Consider the following 21,600-nt stretch of genomic DNA (forward strand, 5'->3'; position numbering starts at 1 on the left):
TCGCCGCTGCCTGCCTCTCATCCCGCTCTGTGCTCCCCTCCACACTGTGTCCGCTCCAGCAGCCAAGGTTTTCTCTGTCGGAGTTCCCAGTCAACCTTCATTCAGTGGGGGGTCACTTATGCTCTTATGCTGCTGCCCCCCCATTGTCTGGAACATCTTTTCCCCCCGGCCATCTATTCTGCTCCTCCTCCACCGCCCTCCTCTCCTCTGCCCGTAAGGATCGTGAATTTAAGAACCGTTCAGTGCCGCGGCCTACTCAATCCGAGACGCATCGTAGAGCTCGGCACCGAGCATTTGATGGAAACATCCTGTACTTTATGGAGACAATTTAAGAGTAAACTAATCAGTGTCCCTAAGGGCGGCGGAAGTAAACACGATGGCCCAGCGTGCCGGGCTGCTTTGTTTCCCATCCCTCGGGCTCATTAAACCGAGCCTGGCCAAACTAGTCCCGAACTCCGTGGAATGCCTCCGTAGTCCCGTTGTGCCCCGCTGTGCAATGGGGTCTCAAGCCAAAGGAGCTGTTGCTGCCGCAGGTTCCTTTATTTCCTGGGCGGCACGTGAGTGGGCCCCCCCCCCCCCCCCGGCTGGGTGGCTGGTGTACGGAGCCAATTGTTAATGAGCGGGGAGTTGGCGACCCTAGGGCTTGGGTGGAGATCCTCTTCATCTGAGCCTAAACGATGGGGATCAGGGAAGTAATGAGCCGAGTGCCCCCCCACCCACCACCACCCCCACCCCCACCCCACCTCCGCCCCCCCCCACCCCACCACCGCCCCCCCACCCCACCACCGCCCCCACCCAACCATCGCCCATCCCAAACACCGCCCCCCCCACCACCGCCCCACCCACCCCGCCCCCACCCCCCCCGTTTGCCCTAATGACAGGATGCGTGGACCACGATTTTAATGTAAAAGCTGGCATGCGGTTACCGGGCCTCGGCCGAGAAGCCTCGCTAATAGCGGGCGTGCGGCGAGTAGCCCAGTAAAAACGAATCCTCGACGCGAACGCTGCAGTACCTTGCAGTCGTATCGGGGCTGTGAGAATCGACTACCTCTCCGTGCAAAATCGATGCAACCGTTTTAATTCAGAGCAATGTTCGGGATGAATGAGACGACGCTACTTGGGGCAAATGAGATGGTTCAGATGAGACGGCGCTTACAAGACGGAATAGATGATGAGGTTTCTGGACAATAGCCTCGACGCACCGGTGTCTGATGGAGTCTTAAAGATCCATCACTCCAGTGACGTGCGGTGAGGTCAATGGCTGGGGAGGCACTGGCTAGTATCAGAGCCAGATTCACACTCTGAGGGGGGTGTGGCCTCACGGAGGGAGGCGTGGCCTCACTGAGGGGGCGTGGCCTCACTGAGGAGGGCGTGTTAGACACGTCCCCCTCAGTGAGGCAGATGTGATAGCTGCCTCCCCTGGTGCTTTTTCATTGCAGTTTCATGACGAGACCAGCGAGCCTAAATATCTTTATACACATACATGAAATACGTTACCTGGAGTATGGAAGGTGAGGACATGTAATGAAGGGGTCTACAAACATGACATTGGTGACACTGAGATAGTAACAGACACGCGCTTATTGCCCGTGCTCCATCCAGTTACTGAGGGGTTGCGCAATCAGAGGGGAGGCTGAGCTCGTCACTGCCTCACCTCTCGTCTCTTCCTGTATTTGCAGCGGAGCTCCGCAAATTTGGCGATTTTGACTCTAAAAATGATTGGAATCGTACAGAAATGACATAACACAGATCAGTGGAAAAATCTTAATATTTATTTTATTTTATTATCCTTTTTTTTTTACTTTTTGTAACAGCTATTTTCATTGGAGTATGACAGGTGAGGCTCTGCCTCCCCTGACCGCACGTCCCTGTATCACCCCTGCCGTCGAGCTGCAGGGGCTATTCCCCACGTCTCTGTGTGTGCGGCACAGGCGTCGTGGCGATGTCACCGTCACTTAGTGGCGAATGGCGGCGGGTATTGGCATGGGTCGCTGTCCATACCACGGAGAGGCCAGGACTTCGGGTCTCGCTTTATGTACCTTCAGTCTTCATGCTTGAAGACTGAAGGTACAAGGACCTTCACGAGGGTGTGTGCAGGCCTGTGTAAGGCTACGTGTGCAGGAGCTCAATCTCTTTCTCGTGCTCATTTATCGTGTGTTGAGATTGTCTTTAAACTCACGGAGCTTCAGTTTAACAGGGGACAATAATCAAACCAGGCGGCGTGACCTTCAAAATGGCTTGAATGATGAGTGACACCCAATGTGCGTGTGTATTCAACAAGCATTTCCCATGTAGCCTCTGTAGACCATGGGAGCAAGCGCCGGTAACGAGCGCCTCCTGAGGCCGGCGTGGTGCGGAGACATCGGCGTTGGGGGGGGGGAAGAAGGCAACCAGACGTTGTTCTGGCTACACCGCCACCCCTTTGGCTAACGGTGTTTGTCCCCGAGAGTCGCTCAAACGCTGTGCCGAGGGAGGTGGCGGGGGGGGGGGTCGTTGTCTTGATTGTTAAGTGTGCATGGGTCTACTTGTGAGTGTGTCTATGTGTGTAATTGCAACGGAAAGCGGTTGCGCAATGGTTAGCACGCTGCGCTACGAACCCGGCGACCCGAGTTTGATTACCGCTCACCACGGCCAATACCGGTGATGATTATCTGAACCGGTCCTGGGCCTCCCATAGGTTGACTCAGCCTCAAATGAGTACCTGGTGCGATGTGTAAACATCGCCACTGGGGAGACAAAGGCGGCCGGGCGTGGTGCTGGCCACCCACCCCCTCGTGTGCCGTGCCGGCCTCCATAGTCGCTCGCTAACAGCACTTGCCCCAACAGTCTGTTAAGGTTATATGGGGGGGGGGTGACCTTTGTCTTTTGTTTGTGTGTAAATGCAGGCCAGCTTGCACAACAACCTGCCTTCGGAGATCGTCAGCAAGATCAACCTCATTGACCTGGCGGGAAGGTCAGTAAACTGCGTCCAATTCCGATTCCCCCTGCTAAATATGCGATTAATACTCGCGAATGCCTCCTTCCTTACAGGAACATTTTATTTGTATTATTTTTTCCAGTCCTTTTAGGCCGTTGGGCCACAATCGTTTTTTTCTCTCTCCGCTTGTTTACCCAGGACAACCTCACTTCACAGGAGGGTCCTGCCAAGTTTTCACAGTGGGGGAGAAATGGTTGCTGGGTAAACTCCAGTGGAGTAAATTTGCTGCGTCGTTTTCGAATTTGGAGAATGTGGCAAAGGGGGGAGGTCCCATGATACGTCGAGGGATCTCTAACGCCTGTGGTTATTATGAATATTACGGTATTAATCAGGGTGGCCCGTGGATTCGAACCGTGATCCTCTGCAGCCAGCGGAGTGCGTGCCTCTGCTGGGGGACTCCACGTTCCCTTCACTGCCGTCCCCTGGCAGTGGTCGTTCCACGTCCGATTTGTCCGTCGCTGCGTCTATCAACCAGACGGCTGTAACGATACGAACCCGGCGACCCAAGTTAGATTCCCGCTCGCGGCCAAGTCCAGTGACGATTATCGGAACCGGTTCTGGGCCTCCCCGAAGTCGATTAAGCATCGTCACCGGGGATGGCGAAGGCGACCAGGACCTGGTGCTACCCACCCCCCTCGTATGCCGTGCCGGCCTTCATAGGCGCTCGCTTTACAGCACTTGCCCCAACAGTCTGTGAAGGCAACGTGGACGCTACATTTCAAGCGTCCGCTTCGTCCGTTGCTTTGACCGTCGCTGCGTCTGTCAACTGAGACGGCCGCAACATCAAGTCGCTTTCCATGGAAAGTATTCCGCATTGCGGAGACCATGAAGAAGCTGGAAGTCCCGTAGCTCGCGAATCCACCCGGACATAGCGTTGGCAGAACTCCTCCGCCAGCAAAATGCAATGCCGAGAAGACGCCGCCAAACGCAAGCCTGCGGTTGATTGATCCTCACACCGGGGCGCAACGCTGGCCTTGGTTCAACGCTGCCACAAGCACGATAGGAAAAAAATGCCACATCCAGACTTATGTTTTAAGAACGGAAACATATTTATCGGCATCGTCATTCGCAGCACCATTAGTATGGAATCGGCATCATCATCATCTGCAGCAGCAACAGCATCATCAGCAGATGCAGCAGCAGCAGCAGCAGCAGCTTAGCAGCAGAATAATCATCAGCAAACGAATCATCAGCAGCATCATCCCTTTCAGAAATGATTCCGAAGAGCGATTCCCAGTTAACACAGCCGAAGCACCGCAATCGCTTGTTCCAGGGACAAGACGTTTAGGAACGGACAAACCACAGCAATTTAGCAAATCGTGGTTAAATACTTTTCAGAGGTGACAAGAACCCCCCCCCCCACCCCCGAACAACTGAAAGAGCGCTGAAGGCAATGGATGGCCGTGCCTTTGCCAGCGTCCCGGTTGTTACGTGGGATGCATGCCGCTGGGGAGTGCATCGTAAATTACATGGCCGACTGGCGTAACAATCAATATTGGTTTGCTTCTTGTTTGTCGAAGGCATTTGCTTACAGACTCGGTAGCGTCCCCCCCCACCCCCCGACCACCACCACCTCCTCCTCCTCCTCCTCCACACATCGCGCCTTAGCAACCGAAAGCTTCGACCCCAATCGCCCGGCACCCACCAACTGTGCAAACAGACGCGGTAATTCTGTTAGGTGCCGGGGCAGTAAAACTTGCCTGGAGTTGAAAGTTCTGGGAGGAGGAGGAGGAGAGAGGGAGGGAGGGATGAGGATGAGGGTGGCTTGGGTCGAGCAATTGCTTGTGTTGGAGAGCCGGACCTGCACTCACTGCCAAGAGGCCTAGGTTTGAGTCCGGGTTTTCGGCCAGCTGTGGCTGGACCTGGTTCTCTCGCGCGTTCGCGAGGTGGCGGTTTCCACTCCCGTCACGACGCTTGTACGGGTAGTTCAGCATCGATTGGTTCGTCGGTCCAAATGGATTCCCACATTCACAGACACATGCGTCTGTTACGTCTACCATGTGGGACAATCAGTATGCTTCGTGGGTTGTGCAAACTGAGACGTGAATGTTCCTGTCAGGCTACTGGTATCGGCGATAATGCCTGTACAGACAAGATCAAACAAGAAACACTGCAAATGAGACGGTCAAAGCGAGACAGGAGCTGAATCTTGAATTACATTGAATCCAGGCCACAGCTGACGTAGAGAAGGGATACCTGTGATCTGGTCTTAAGATGTCCCCCTGCGGTAAACCCACACTGACCTGCGTGGTGAAGTATGGTCGAATAACCAAAGTGACCGTCATGCAATACGAACCCGGGCACCACAGTGGTGAGATGCTAACTCCCTCGCCTGGTATACAGGAGGTCGTGGGTTCGATCCCGACCCTGATGCCTGTATATTTGGAGTTTGGCATGTCTCTCTCCCCGTGGTTGCGTAGATCTTTTCCAGGTCCTCCAGTATTTCTCTCCACATTCAGAATCCACGTGCGTTCGGAGTATTTGGCTGCTCTACATTTCCACGTGCTGAGCCACTTCGTTGAGCCATCATTTGTTGGCCAGGTCACTTCTGAAAAAGAGCTAAAAGCTCTCAGTGGGTCTTACCCGGTAAAATTAACATAGTAGTAGTTTCGATTTAAAGCTTTCGTGACTGCAAGGATTCATCTTCTTTGGTTCTTTCGGTAAAGTCACGTAGAATGAGAATAAAATAATAAATTTATAAAATAAAATAACACAATAATATTCTCACGACGTTTCGGCCACAACACAAGCGGCTTTCATCAGGTGAAGGGACGAGACTGTCTGGAGGACAGCGCTGGAGTGATGATGAAGGCCGCTTGTGTTGTGGCCGAAACGTCATGAGAATATTATTGTTATTTTATTTTATCAATTTATTATTTTATTCTCATTCTACGTGACTTTACCGAAAGAACCAAAGAAGAAGATAGTAGTAGTTAGCACCTCAGTTCGATTCCTGCTCACGGCCAACACCAGTGACGATTATCCGAACCATTCCTGGGCCTCCCCTAGGTCGACTCAACCTCGAAGTTAGCACCTGCGCATTTGTGATGGACAGGACTCATTAGAGTGTGTGATGAGAGATGCTCACTCGCTTACGAGGCCACGAGGGAGACAAAGGTGGCCCCATCTCATCCCGTGCCGACCTTCAGCGGCACTTGCCCCAACAGTCTGTTAAGGCCAAACGGGTGACCTTTGTCATTGGAGGCCTTCGTCCAGCAGTGGATTGACGAAGGGATGTAAATGAATATTAATTTTGTGCTGTATATTAGGCTCGTAACGGCTCGCTCCCCAGCGGTTCCATTGCCATGTGTTCGGAAAGCTGTGATAGCAACCCGGCGATCTGTTCTTGCTTTGATGTTTGCCTTCTCATTTGTATCATTTGTCATTATTTACATCTCGTCTCTCCATTTTATTTGCTCCGTTTTAGCGGAAAATTTCCACAAAAGCGTGGAATACGAAAGCGTCTGTCGCGAGTGCGAGAATCGATGATATTTAACAATCGATGGGTCCATGCATCGCTGGGTGACAGATACATAGTCGGTGTAAAAGTATGCACGCAGCATACACGTAAACTTAACGCACGCGTGCCAGCTCACCAAACCGGCATTTAACGCACATTAATTTACCTTTTAGTGTCAACGATTAATGCACTTTGAGGGCCCGACCGTTTTTACGTTGAAATCTACTGAGAGATGCGACCACCAACCGACCCCACCAGCCCATTGCAAATGCGGCATCGCCGCCACTTCATTGGCATCCGCTCTTAGGGATCCGTCGAGTGTTTGTTGAAAGTACGTGTTCGATCCAGCGTGTCGTTGGAGTAACGTGCACAGATTTTTTTAAAAAGAAATTATTTGGTGCTGCTGTTGTTGCTTTGACAGTTGGTGCACACAATCACCGATGAATGATAATAGCAAAAACTCAGCACATTCATCGCTAACGCTGTGTGGCCTTGACATAAGAATATATAATAGGCGACGTTTTGGGCAATGGCCCTTCTTCGTAGCACTTGAATTATCTGCGAAATGAATAATTTATGCACTATGAAGAAGGGCCATTTCCCGAAACTTCGCCTATTAAATATTTATTGTTCCTTTTCATGCCACACACAGTGTTCTTGACCAATGCGTTGAGTGTTTTTTTTCCTCCCCTTTCACAGATTTAAGGCGCTTTGAGTTGACGGTGCCTGTGTTGCACTGGCCTCTAGTGGTCAATGCTGGGAATTGGCACCAATACCAACACGTGGGTTGAGGTGGCTCTGTTGTCACAACTTGCCTTGCGAGTCTCAGCGGTGACAGAGTCGCTCATCAGCTGGCCCAAGTGTCGCTCAATAAATATGCACTCGGAGCGGCCTCTGCGCAGCACGTGGTCCCCTCAATGAGACGGGACAAGGGTTCTCTACCGTATCGCACAACCTGTGCACGGGGGCCATATTCACAACGCTGAACCGAGTTCCTGTAGATTGCCCCCCCACCCGTTCAACTCGTGACAATGCCTGCAGCGGCGCATAGCGTAAACACCGTGCTGGCCACCCACCACCTCGTGTGCCGTTCGGGCCTTCGTAGGCGCTGCTCACTAACAGCACTTGCCCCAACAGTCTGTTAAGGCTACACGGTGGGATCTTTGTCTTTGTGTGTTGGTGTGCATTGACAGCGAGAGAGCGGACCCCAACTACAACAAGGACCGCATCACCGAGGGCAGCAACATCAACCGCTCGCTCGTCACCCTGGGCAGCGTCATCTCTGCCCTGGGTCTGTGACTTACCGCGCAGAGACAGCACAAAGGGCGCGGAGCCAGCTCCCAAGCACCATCCACCTTCAAGCAGCAGCTCCAGGCCCTCACCTGATCAGTCTCTCGCCCGTCCAGGCCCTCGCCCGTCCAGGCCCTCACCCATCCAGTCCCTCACCTGTCCAGGCATCAGTCTCTCACCCACCTAGGCTCTCGCCTGTGCAAGCTCTCGCCCGTCCTGGCCCTCACCTGTCCAGGCCCTCGCCCATCCAGGCTCTCACCTGTTCAGGCCCTCACCTGTCCAGGCATCAGTCTCCCGCCCGTCCTGGCCCTCACCTGTCCAGGCCCTTACCTGTCGCGGCTCTCACCTGTTCAGGCCCTCACCTGTTCAGTCATCAGTCTCTCACCCATCCAGGCCCTCACCCATCCACGCCCTCACCTGTCGAGGCTCTCACCTGTTCAGGCCCTCACCTGTTCAGTCATCAGTCTCTCACCCATCCAGGCCCTCACCCATCCACGCTCTCACCTATCCAGGCTCTGATCTATTCAGGTCCTCACCTGTTCAGTCATCAGTCTCTCACCCATCCAGGCCCTCACCCATCCACGCTCTCACCTATCCAGGCTCTGATCTGTGCAGGTCCTCACCTGTTCAGTCATCAGTCTCTCACCCATCCAGGCCCTCACCCATCCACGCTCTCACCTATCCAGGCTCTGATCTATTCAGGCCCTCACCTGTTCAGTCATCAGTCTCTCACCCATCCAGGCCCTCACCCATCCACGCTCTCACCTATCCAGGCTCTGATCTGTGCCGGTCCTCACCTGTTCAGTCATCAGTCTCTCACCCATCCAGGCCCTCACCCATCCACGCGCTCACCTATCCAGGCTCTGATCTATTCAGGTCCTCACCTGTTCAGTCATCAGTCTCTCACCCAACCAGGCCCTCACCCATCCACGCTCTCACCTATCCAGGCTCTGATCTGTGCAGGTCCTCACCTGTTCAGTCATCAGTCTCTCACCCATCCAGGCCCTCACCCATCCACGCTCTCACCTATCCAGGCTCTGATCTGTGCAGGTCCTCACCTGTTCAGTCATCAGTCTCTCACCCATCCAGGCCCTCACCCATCCACGCTCTCACCTATCCAGGCTCTGATCTGTGCAGGTCCTCACCTGTTCAGTCATCAGTCTCTCACCCATCCAGGCCCTCACCCATCCACGCTCTCACCTATCCAGGCTCTGATCTGTGCAGGTCCTCACCTGTTCAGTCATCAGTCTCTCACCCATCCAGGCCCTCACCCATCCACGCTCTCACCTATCCAGGCTCTGATCTGTGCAGGTCCTCACCTGTCCAGGCCAGCACACGAATGACTGTGAGCTCTGGCTCCGCAACTCCGAATTCTCCATTGGACATTGCGTCTGCATCGTGAAACTTTGAGCGCTTTGTAAATGGTGTTTATCGTCAATAGCGTTAATTGTGCATGGCGATAACGGGGATTGAGTTAGGAAAGCAGATGCACGGTACGTCACGGGCAAGCGGCCTTTTCGAGGACATGCTGTGTGCGGGCTGATTCGGGTGTGATGTTATCCTCCTCGACTGGTATGCAGGAGGTCGGGGGTTCAATCCCGACCCTGACGCCCGCTGTATATTTGGAGTTTACATGTTCTCTCGGTGGTCGCGTGCATTTTTTTTCTCCGTAGACCTCCGGTTTTTCCCTCCACATTTAGAAACATTGCAGTGAGAATATTTAGATAATTTTGCTGCTATACATGTCCAAATGATGGGCCACTTTATTGAGCTATCATTTGTGGCCAGGTCGCTTCTGAAATATAAGTTGGGGATGGTTTAGTTTAATTTGTACGTGTTTGTGTGATTTCTTTACCTTTCTTGTACTTTGCACTATTATCATGGTTTTGTATTGTTGTTGTTGTTGTAACGTTCTTACCCGACCCTCCTGGACGTGTGTGAAAAGGAGCTTTATAGCTCATCGGGTTCCTCCAGCGTAAAAAACAATATTCTGATTCTAACAGCGCCGCCGCCTCCGTCTCCCCCCAAATGCCCTCCCGGCACAGCGGAGAACGCAGCTTTGGGTGGCGGCTCCGGCGTCGGCGCCGGCGCCGGAGGCGACGCGTGGGGGACGGCGCTGAGCGAGCCGGAGTCGGGCAAGCTGAGGGGGCCGTCCGCCAGTGGGGGGCGATCCAGGACGGGGGGCCCCGCGCGGAGGGGGGGCCGCCTGTGCCACGTGCCCTACCGGGACTCGGTGCTCACGCGACTGCTCAAGGACAGCCTCGGCGGGAACTCGCGCACCGTCATGATCGCCAGTGAGTGGTCGTGGTGTGTGTGTGTGTGTGGTAGTGGTGTGTGTGTGTGTGTGGTAGTGGTGTGTGTGTGTGTAGTAGTGGTGTGTGTGTGTGGTAGTGGTGTGTGAGTGTGTAGTAGTGGTGTGTGTGTGTGTGTGTAGTAGTGGTGTGTGTGTGGTAGTGGTGTGTGTGTGTGTGTGTAGTAGTGGTGTGTGTGTGTAGTAGTGGTGTGTGTGTGTGTGTGTAGTAGTGGTGTGTGTGTGTAGTGTGTGTATGTGTAGTAGTGGTGTGTGTGAGTAGTAGTGGGGTGTGTGTGAGTGGTAGTGGTGTGTGTAGCAGTGTGTGTGTAGTAGTGGTGTGTGTGTGTGTGTGTAGTAGTGGTGTGTGTGTAGTGTGTGTATGTAGTAGTGGTGTGTGTGTAGTAGTGGGGTGTGTGTGAGTGGTAGGGGTGTGTGTAGCAGTGTGTGTGTAGTAGTGGTGTGTGTGTAGTAGTGGTGTGTGTGTGTAGTGTGTAGTAGTGGTGTGTGTGTGTAGTGTGTGTATGTAGTAGTGGTGTGTGTAGTAGTGGTGTGTGTGTGTAGTAGTGGTGTGTGTGTGTGTAGTAGTGGTGTGTGTGTGTGTGTAGTAGTGGTGTGTGTGTGTAGTAGTGGTGTGTGTGTAGTAGTGGTGTGTGTGTGGTAGTGGTGTGTGAGTGGTAGTGGTGTGTGTGTGTAGTGTGTGTATGTAGTAGTGGTGTGTGTGTAGTAGTGGTGTGTGTGAGTGGTAGTGGTGTGTGTGTAGTAGTGGTGTGTGTGGTAGTGTGTGTGTAGTAGTGGTGTGTGTGTGTGGTAGTGATGTGTGTGTGGTAGTGGTGTGTGTGTAGTAGTGGTGTGTGAGTGGTAGTGGTGTGTGTGTGTAGTGTGTGTATGTAGTAGTGGTGTGTGTGTAGTAGTGGTGTGTGTGAGTGGTAGTGGTGTGTAGTAGTGTGTAGTGGTGTGTAGTAGTGTGTAGTGGTGTGTGTATGTAGTAGTGGTGTGTGTGTAGTAGTGGTGTGTGTGTGTAGTAGTGGTGTGTGTATGTAGTAGTGGTGTGTGTGTAGTAGTGGTGTGTGTGGTGTGTGTGTGTGGTAGTGGTGTGTGTGTGGTAGTGGTGTGTGTGGTAGTGGTGTGTGTGGTAGTGGTGTGTGGTGGTGTGTGTGGTAGTGGTGTGTGTGGTAGTGGTGTGTGTGGTAGTGGTGTATGTGTAGTAGTGGTGTGTGTGTAGTAGTGGTGTGTGTTTGTGAGTGTGAGTAGCGCGCTGCGCTACAGACCTGGTGACCCAGATTCGATTCCCGCTCACGGCCAATATCAGTGACGATTTGCTGAACCGGTCCTGGGCCTCCCCTAGGTCGGCTCAGCCTCAAATGAGTACCCGGTGCTATGTGTAAATATCGCCGCTTGGGAGACAAAGGCGGCCGGGCGTGTGTTGGCCACCCACCCCCTCGTGTGCCATGCCGGCCTTTGTAGGTGCTCGCTAACAGCACTTGCCCCTACAGTCTGCTAAGGCTATACGGGGTATCTTTGTCTTTGTAGTAGTGGTGTGTGTGTATGTGGTAGTGGTGTGTGTGTGTTTATGACGGTGCCAGCAGTGGTCCTGGCAGTGGAGGTAGCTGCAGCAGCGGTAGTGGTTTGGTTGCTGTGGTGGCAGTGGCGGTGTTGGTGGTGGCGGTGTTCATGGTGGTGGCGGTGTTGGTTGTGGTCGTGTTGGTGGTGGTGGAGGCAGCGGTGGTGGCGTTGAAGGTGGTGCTGGTAGTGGTGGTGGCGGTCGTGTTGGTTGTGGCATTGGTGTTGGTGGTGGCGGCGGCAGTGTTGGTGGTGTTGGTGGTGTTGGCAGTGGTGGTGGTTGTGCACTCCCGGGGCCTCAGTGTCCACCTCTGCTCGTTGCAGCTGTGTCCCCGGCGTGCAGCTCGTACGGGGAGACGATGAGCGTCCTGCGCTACGCAGCGCGCGCCAAGAACATCGTCAACCGACCCAAGATCAACGAGGTGCGATCCCTCTCACCGTGCCAACCCGGCACCACCGAGATCCTGGGTTCCATTACGGCGTTTCGGCCACTGCCCATGGTCGAACCGGGTTCTCGCGTAACCCGAGTTGATGGTCCCAGCCTGGTCATCAACGATGACACGAACAGCCCATGGCATTCAGTTTGGAGCATTCCTTCATTGAGATGAATTTTATCTCTGAGTAATCGCAGTGGCTGAGCGGGCGGGTGAGAAAGTGTTGCTGCTGCTTGCTGTGTGGACCAGTGGTTTGCTTGAAGGGATCTCAAGAGGTGGCTCTATGGTGTCCACTTGTGCAGGCCGTGACATGACACCGGTCACACAATTGGGATAAAATTAAGGAAAAAGACTCCGACAAAACGTGGAAAAAAGCTTTCCTGCCCGCTGTTACCTACCTGGGCGTCACGGTGGCGAGATGTTAACTACCTCGCCCGGTGTGCAGGAGGTCGTGGGTTTGATCCAGACTCTTGACGCCTGCTGTATATTTGAATTTTGCGTGTTCTCCCCGTGGTCGTGTGGATTTTTCTCCGGGTCCTCCGGTTATTCCCCTACGCAATTATCAACACGCGTTTAGGGTATTTCGCTACTGAATAGCTACTTTGTCGAGCTACCATCTGTGATCGCCAGTTCGCTTCCGAAGAAGAGCTATACAGCTCAGTGGGCCTTACCTGGTTAAACAAACAACAAAAGTGTTTGTTTAGTATCTCCTGCTGTGACGTGGACATTTGTTGAGACCCTCCCCCGTGCGGTACGGCAGTCGTGGGTGTGTAAGCTCACCATCGGAAGCGGCGATTTCAAGTTCTGCTTGGCGGTTGATTTGGTGGTCCATCACCCACCTGTCCAGTGCCGATTCAAATCGACACTGGACAGGTGAAGTCAATGGCGGTTGTCCTATGGAAAGAACTTGTAGTGATTCACCGGCCCCTTTAGCCATCCAGTCAAGCACTTGGACCTGAAGTTGCGTATGTGCGTGCGTATGTGCGTGCGTGCGTGTGTGCGTGGGGAGCGGTGGTCTAGCGGTTTGGAACCCCACTGCGCTATGAACCTGGCGACCCGAGTTCGATTCCCGCTCACGGCCAACACCAATGAGGATTATCTGAACCGGCCGTGGACCTCCCCTAGGTCGACTCAGCCTTAAATGAGTACCTGGTGCGGTGTGTAAATATCACCACTGGGGAGTCAAAGGCAGCCGGGGATGGTGTTGCATACCCACCCCCTTCGTGTGTCGTCCCGGCCTTCATAGGTGCTACTTGCCCCAACAGTCTGTTATCTGTTTAGGCTTTACAGGGGATCCTTGTCTTTGTGCGTGTGTGAATGTACGTGGCTGCGACGCGCGTGTGCCCTCGCGCTGTGCAGGATCCCAACGTGCGGATCATCCGCGAGCTCCGACAGGAGGTGGACCGGCTCAAGGCCATGCTGCTGAGTGTGGAACCGGTCAGTGCGTGTTTTTGGCACGCATCACCATCATCATTGTCATTGGCGACAGCAGTATGTATGTTGAACTTCTTTCGCACCGTACGTAGCCAACCGTGCTCATCAGAGGTGCGGGGGAAGGACAACAAACTAAACACAACAAGCTGTTCTAAAGAAGTTAGTTTTCAATCTAAATTATGTAAAAGTGCATAGCTCCAGTGGCTTCCTAACCTCAGAAACTCAGAAAGAAGAGCGTTCCAGATGGCCGCAGAATATTATAACGATAATAATAACGTTTTATTTAAATGTTACCACGCTCATTGACGCCGGTGGCATCTCGGAGGGCTTCGCACGCGATGAGTGACTCGCATTGCATCTCGGCACACTTGAAAGGGCCACCCCCAGTGGCAGCTGTCCCTGTGTGGCCCAAGGCGACTCAGCGCCTGGCCTGTGAGTGGCCATTAGCCTGCCACTAGGGGGCGATGATTGCTATCTGTAATCCGGAATTTTAGTCATTTGTGGTATACAGTATTCTCTCGTTATTCGTGAGGGATACGTTCAGGAAATCCTCACAGATAACGATGTTGGCCTACGAAAAGGCATCTTTAATTTTTTTTTTACCTTAAATAAATACGTAAATAATCACTTGATCTCATCACTTTCTCTCTCGATGCAGTCGTGTGGCGTTCTCCAGATGCTATTCGCAGATAGCCAAAATTGTGGATCACAAGTTCTTGACTAACGGGGGAATACTCTGACGTTACGAATTGGGAAAGTATGGACCATAGCGCTGGCCCACAGTTGCCTACCCGGTTCGAATGACGTCAGGGGATCTTTAACGTCCACGTTGAAGCAGACGACGCAAAGTATTTTACTTGATAATACACACCGCAGTAATAACCAGGGCAGCCTGCTGGATTAGAACCGCGGACCTGTGCAATAAGCGTGTGACGGCGCTACTGCCACCACTTCGAGCAGCAGCGTTGTTATTGTCATCATCATCACCAGTAGCACTGTCATCATCGCTATCACGGGCAACGGCGGCAAGATCACCATCGTGATGATGAGCAGCAGTAGCCATAGTAACTGCATTATCATCATTGGCAACAGCAGCAGCACAATAATAATAATCATCATCATTATCGCCAGCTGCCGCAGTAAGTGTTGTCTCTTCTTTATTGGAAACGGCAATAAAATCATCATCGGCATCACCATCGTCACCATCATCATCGGCTACCGCAGCAGGAGCAGCATGCTGCAGCGTCACGATCGTCATCACGATCGTCGACGTCGTCACCTGAGCAGAGCGAGAGTTTGAAACCGGGCCCAGCAGGCTGCCTCTCACTCCCACCGTAGCCCAGGGCTCGGCAACCCGCGGCGGCTCTGGGGCTGCGTGACCCCATTATTTATTAAGGACCACCACCTTCACGTGTCCACCACAGTGCATTGCGGCTCTTGAAATGTGTTCTTACAGAATCGCGGCTTTCCTTGCGACTTTGGTTTTGCCCGACCCCCTTTGCCCTTAGAGGGACCTGGCGCCGTTGCTGAGCGAGGGAGAGCGCGACAGCAACCTGGCCGAGATGCTGCACGAGAACGAGATGAAGGCGAGCGGGGACGGGGTCCACCCTCCCCCCTCCTCCTCCCCCCCCCCCGCCTGTCTCTCAAGACGAGCCCCCACCACCACCACCCCCCCCTTGTCACCAGCTCACCCCACTTGCACGGGACCCAGTCTGTTTCTGTGCCGCAGCCCCGAATGGGCCTCGTTCAGGCTTCTCGGCGGGGCGCCGCGGTGGCGAGATGTTAACGCCCTCGCCTGGTATACAAGAGGTCGTTCGTGGGTTCGATCCCAATCCTGACGATGCCTCTATGTTTGGAATTTGGGCGTCTCTCTCTCCGTGGTCGCGTGGATTTTCTCTCCGGGTCCTCAGGTTTTTCACCCCCACATTTAGAATCAACATCACGCGTTTAGAGTATTTGGCTGCTATAAATATCCACGCGATAAGCCACTTCGTTGAGCTCTCATTCGTGATAGTCGAGTAACTTTCTGAAAAAGAGCTTCATAGCTCAGTAGTGCCTTACCTGGTTAAAATAAAAAAAATAGTTTAATAGTTTTTAAGACAGGATGCCACCGGCTTGCATTAGATTTGTAAACGGTTGAAACGTATGCTGCTCCTGCCCTCTAGCGGTGATGTAATAATAGTAGTAAATTATTAGCCCATTTGGTAATCCACTGCTGGATGAAGGCCTGGCCCTGTGCACGCCGTTCTGTGCGGGTTTGTGAAGGGGGGAGCACAGGACCGGTTCAGATATCGCGCACCGCTGGGGTTAGCCGTGGCCAGGAATGGAGCTCAATTATTAGGGTTCTTCGCACAGTGTGATCACCGCCGATATAATAATACTTTCTATCCAGTAATTTTTTTTTTTAACCTAGGTCAAACGTTATTGGACGTACATAGTTCACCATCAACACCATAGGTGATTGGTTCCACCAATCAGAATGAGCCCTCAAGACGAAAATGACGACAATTCCATGACGTACAGACTATATAAGATGTTATATATATTTATTTTATTTTCGCAGCAACCTCGCGTCAGAGAATAGCATTGTTAAGCCACTGCTGGACGAAGGCCTCTGATTAGCAGGGGTTGGCTACGTACGGTACGAAAGAAGTTCAACATACAAAAAGAAGACAAAGATCCCCCGTGTAGCCTTAACAGACTGTAGGGGGCAAGTGCTGTTAGCGAGCACCTGTGAAGGTCGGCACGGCACACGAAGGGGGTAGGTGGCCAGCACCACGCCTGGCCGCCTTTGTCTCCCTATTGGCGATGTTTACACACCGCACCAGGTTACTCATTTGAGGCTGAGTCGATATAAGGGAGGCCCAGAACCGGCTCAGATTATCGTCATTGGCGTTGGCCGTGAGCGGGAATCGAACTCGTGTCTCCGGCTTCGTAGCACAACGCGCTGCTCGCTACACTACCGCTCCCCATACACAACAACAACCACCATTCGCCACTAAGTGGCGGTCGCGTCACTACGGCGCCTGTGCCAGGCAAGGTGCACGTTAAGGCCACGTGAAGTGTCGGAACACCCGCCGGCAGGAGGTCACGGGACAGACCCAGGTGCCACGGGTCGACTGACTGAGATGACTGGCCAGAGCTCCCCACGCACACCCGCACGCACGCACGCACGCTCGTGCGTTCAGGAGCCGACGTCATGGATCTACTTTTCAAAGTCTAATCGCCCCCCTCCGGGGCTGGGCGCAGGTGGAGCGGCTGACGCGCGACTGGTCGGACGGCTGGCGCGACACGCGGGCCCTGCTTGAGGAGCACACGCTGGGGATCAACCGCCTGCGTGCCGGCGTGGAGGTGGCGTCCCAGCTCCCGCACCTCCTCTCCACGGACGGGGACGTGCTGAGCACGGGCGTCACCATCAACCGTCTGCGGGTGCTTGCGCGCACGCACGCACGCACGCACGCACGCGGAAACGCAGAGATAACTCCGCGCGTGTAGCCTCGACGTGTTCTTGGGGGCAAGTGCTGTTAGCGAGCGCCTACGAAGGCCGGAATGGCGCATGAAGGGGTGGGTGGCCAGCAGCACTCCCCGCCGCCTTTGTCTCCCCAGTGGCGATGTTTACACATACCACCGGGTACTCATTTGAGGCTGAGCCGACCTAGGAGAGGCCCGGGATTGGTTCAGATAATGGTCACTGATATTGGCCTCACATACACACACACACGCGTGTGCAAGTGTACACACACACATATACGCAGACACATATACGCAGACACGTATACGTATGCACACATGGGTACTCGGGCACAAACATGACGAGCACGGTTGGTTACGTACGGTGCGAAAGAAGTTCGCCTACATACATACAGTGAGGGAAAAAGTATTTGATCCCCTGCTGATTTTGTACGTTTGCCCACTGACAAAGAAATTATCAGTCTACAAAAAAATCCAGAAAAACGCATGTCAAAAATGTTATAAATTGATTTGCATTTTAATGAGGGAAATAAGTATTTGACCCTTCTGCAAAACATGACTTAGTACTTGGTGGCAAAACCCTTGTGGGCAATCACAGATGTCAGACGTTTCTTGTAGTTGGCCACCAGGTTTGCACACATCTCAGGAGGGATTTTGTCCCACTCCTCTTTGCAGATCTTCTCCAAGTCATTAAGGTTTCGAGGCTGACGTTTGGCAACTCGAACCTTCAGCTCCCTCCACAGATTTTCTATGGGATTAAGGTCTGGAGACTGGCTAGGCCACTCCAGGACCTTAATGTGCTTCTTCTTGAGCCACTCCTTTGTTGCCTTGGCCGTGTGTTTTGGGTCATTGTCATGCTGGAATACCCATCCACGACCCATTTTCTATGCCCTGGCTGAGGGAAGGAGGTTCTCACCTAAGATTTGATGGTACATGGCCCCGTCCATCGTCCCTTTGATGCGGTGAAGTTGTCCTGTCCTCTTAGCATAAAAACACCCCCAAAGCATAATGTTTCCACCTCCATGTTTGACGGTGGGGATGGTGTTCTTGGGGTCATAGGCAGCATTCCTCCTCCTCCAAACACGGCGAGTTGAGTTGATGCCAAAGAGCTCCATTTTGGTCTCATCTGACCACAACACTTTCACCCAGTTGTCCTCTGAATCATTCAGATGTTCATTGGCAAACTTCAGACGGGCATGTATATGTGCTTTCTTGAGCAGGGGGACCTTGCCGGCGCTGCAGGATTTCAGTCCTTCACGGCGTAGTGTGTTACAAATTGTTTTCTTGGTAACTATGGTCCCAGCTGCCTTGAGATCATTGACAAGATCCTCCCGTGTAGTTCTGGGCTGATTCCTCACCGTTCTCATGATCATTGCATGGAGCCCCAGGCCGAGGGAGATTGACAGTTCTTTTTGTGTTTCTTCCATTTGCGAATAATCGCACCAACTGTTGTCACCTTCTCACCAAGCTGCTTGGCAATGGTCTTGTAGCCCATTCCAGCCTTGTGTAGGTCTACAATCTTGTCCCTGACATCCTTGGAGAGCTCTTTGGCCTTGGCCATGGTGGAGAGTTTGTAATCTGATTGACTGATTGCTTCTGTGGACAGGTGTCTTTTATACAGGTAACAAGCTGAGATTAGGAGCACTTCCTTTAAGAGTGTGCTCCTAATCTCAGCTCGTTACCTGTATTAAAGACACCTGGGAGCCAGAAATCTTTCTGATTGAGACGGGGCCAAATACTTATTTCCCTCATTAAAATGCAAATCAATTTATAACATTTTTGACATGCGTTTTTCTGGATTTTCCTGTTGTTGTTCTTTCTCTCACTGTTCAAATAAACCTACCATTAAAATGATAGACTGATCATTTCTTTGTCAGTGGGCAAACGTACAAAATCAGCAGGGGATCAAATACTTTTTTCCCTCGCTGTACGTACGACGACAACAACTCTGACCGGCTCGTCGTTGTTGTTTCAGGAGGGAAGGACAACGATCGGGAGGAGCGATGCGCCCACCGAGCAGGACATTGGTAAGACGATGCGCACACGTGCCGCCCGCTGCACTGTTCGAGAAGAGCGCCCGCCTTGGGAAGGACTGCTCATTCAAAATAGGAAATGCCGCTGTGATTCATGCTCCGTTTAAAGGCCACATGCGAGTTCCTCTCACTCGTGGCCATGCACAAGTACCCACATTGCTGGTTTGCTTATTTGCCACGCTTACACTATTTCCCATGCTGTTGTTCTAAGCAGCCCCTGTAAACCCTTACCGTGTAACGCGCTTGCTACTGCATCAACCGTTTTAGCTCCGTGGGCCCTGCCGAAAATCAACTGATGGACAGACTGACTACGCTCTGCTGCTATCGTTGCGTTCCGTAGATATTTGTAGTACAATCTGGAGCAGCTGTGGGAGTCTAATTGGAGTCCGAACTCTTGGGCTACTTAAGATAGATTGTACAGCGCTTGTTCCGGCAATGTGCATTGATTGGATTCCCAGCCACTGGTGACATTTCTGAACCTGTCCTGGCCACGCCGTCGGACGGCTCAGCCTGAAATGAGTAACAGTTGCGTTATGTAAACCTCAGGACTGGTGAGACAAAGGTGGGGCGAGTCATGGTCTATGGAAGTGGAAGTGTAGCGGTTAGCGCGTTGCACCACAAACCCGGCGGCCCTAGTTGGATTCCTGCTCACGGCCAACACTCGTGACAATTATTTGAATTGGTCCAGGGTCTCGCCTCGGTCGACTCAGCCTCAAATGAGTACCGAGTCTGGTGCGGTGTGTACCACTGAGGTGACAAAGTGAGTCGGACGTGGCGCTGGCCACCCACCCCCTGTGTACCGTTGCCGGCCTTCATTGGTACTCGCTCATAGTACTTGTCTCAACAGTCTGTTAAGGCTACATGGGGGATCTTTGTCTGTGTGTGTGTGTGTGTGCCACGCAGTGCTGTGCGGGCCCTGGATGGAGAGGGAGCACTGTGTGATCGAGAACACGGCCGGCGAAGTCACGCTGCTCCCCATGGCTGGCGCCACGTGCTGCGTCAACGGACGCGACGTCTCCCAGCCCTGCCGCCTTCACCAGGGTGCGCGCCGCCGCTCGGCCCTGCTGGGCCCCAACCCCGCCCTGCTGCATTGCGCCGCGTCGCCTTGCCGTGCCCGGTGGTGCTGTGTTGCATTGTGTGGTGCGCTGTGTTGCACTGTGTTACATTGTGTGGTGTGCTGTGTTACATTGTGTGGTGCGCTGTGTTACATTGTGTGGCATTGTGTGGTGTGCTGTGTTACATTGTGTGGTGCGCTGTGTTACATTGTGTACTGTGCTGTGTTACATTGTGTGGTGCGCTGTGTTACATTGTGTGGTGCGCTGTGTTACACTGTGTGGTGCGCTGTGTTGCATTGTGTGGTGCGCTGTGTTACATTGTGTGGTGCGCTGTGTTACATTGTGTGGTGCGCTGTGTTACATTGTGTACTGTGCTGTGTTACATTGTGTGGTGCGCTGTGTTGCATTGTGTGGTGCGCTGTGTTGCACTGTGTGGTGCACTGTGTTGCATTGTGTGGTGCGCTGTGTTACATTGTGTGGTGCGCTGTGTTGCACTGTGTGGTGTGCTGTGTTGCATTGTGTGGTGCGCTGTGTTGCATTGTGTGGTGTGCTGTGTTGCATTGTGTGGTGCGCTGTGTTACATTGTGTGGTGTGCTGTGTTACATTGTGTGGTGTGCTGTGTTGCATTGTGTGGTGCGCTGTGTTGCATTGTGTGGTGTGCTGTGTTGCATTGTGTGGTGTGCTGTGTTACATTGTGTGGTGTGCTGTGTTGCATTGTGTGGTGTGCTGTGTTACATTGTGTGGTGCGCTGTGTTGCATTGTGTGGTGCGCTGTGTTGCATTGTGTGGTGTGCTGTGTTGCATTGTGTGGTGTGCTGTGTTGCATTGTGTGGTGTGCTGTGTTGCATTGTGTGGTGTGCTGTGTTACATTGTGTGGTGTGCTGTGTTACATTGTGTGGTGTGCTGTGTTGCATTGTGTGGTGTGCTGTGTTGCATTGTGTGGTGTGCTGTGTTGCATTGTGTGGTGTGCTGTGGTACATTGTGTGGTGTGCTGTGTTGCATTGTGTGGTGTGCTGTGTTACATTGTGTGGTGCGCTGTGTTACATTGTGTAGTGCGCTGTGTTACATTGTGTGGTGCGCTGTGTTGCATTGTGTGGTGCGCTGTGTTACATTGTGTGGTGTGCTGTGTTACATTGTGTGGTGCGCTGTTGCATTGTGTGGTGCGCTGTGTTGCATTGTGTGGTGCGCTGTGTTGCACTGTGTGGTGCGCTGTGTTACATTGTATACTGCGCTGTGTTGCACTGTTTTACATTGTGTGTTGCATTGTGTGGTGCGCTGTGTTGCATTGTGTGGTGCGCTGTGTTGCATTGTGTGGTGCGCTGTGTTGCATTGTGTTACATTGTGTGGTGCACTGTGTACTGCGCTGTGTTACATTGTGTGGTGCGCTGTGTTGCATTTTGTGGTGCGCTGTGTTGCATTGTGTGGTGCGCTGTGTTGCATTGTGTGGTGTGCTGTGTTGCATTGTGTGGTGTGCTGTGTTACATTGTGTGGTGCGCTGTGTTACATTGTGTGGTGCGCTGTGTTACATTGTGTGGTGCGCTGTGTTGCACTGTGTGGTGCGCTGTGTTACATTGTGTACTGCGCTGTGTTACAT

General features: G+C 52.9%; 1 protein-coding gene across 3 annotated transcripts in view; it reads left to right on the top strand.

Annotated features, from left to right (window-relative positions):
- Positions 1 to 21,600, top strand: part of LOC116943328 (uncharacterized) — a 158,806-nt gene that overhangs the window by 61,124 nt on the left and 76,082 nt on the right. For all 3 annotated transcript variants that reach the window (XM_032956122.2, XM_076067630.1, XM_032956123.2), the window contains exons 10-18: positions 2,886 to 2,953; positions 7,631 to 7,728; positions 9,773 to 10,021; positions 11,905 to 12,002; positions 13,374 to 13,451; positions 14,957 to 15,034; positions 16,698 to 16,877; positions 18,895 to 18,946; positions 19,856 to 19,993. In XM_032956122.2, coding sequence (XP_032812013.2) covers positions 2,886 to 2,953; positions 7,631 to 7,728; positions 9,773 to 10,021; positions 11,905 to 12,002; positions 13,374 to 13,451; positions 14,957 to 15,034; positions 16,698 to 16,877; positions 18,895 to 18,946; positions 19,856 to 19,993 — 1,039 coding nt within the window. The remainder of the gene's footprint in view (positions 1 to 2,885; positions 2,954 to 7,630; positions 7,729 to 9,772; positions 10,022 to 11,904; positions 12,003 to 13,373; positions 13,452 to 14,956; positions 15,035 to 16,697; positions 16,878 to 18,894; positions 18,947 to 19,855; positions 19,994 to 21,600) is intronic.

The sequence above is a fragment of the Petromyzon marinus genome, chromosome 17 (assembly GCF_048934315.1).
Source record: "Petromyzon marinus isolate PM22_M1 ecotype Great Lakes invasive population chromosome 17, UKy_Petmar_22M1.pri1.0, whole genome shotgun sequence".
NCBI lineage: Eukaryota > Metazoa > Chordata > Hyperoartia > Petromyzontiformes > Petromyzontidae > Petromyzon > Petromyzon marinus.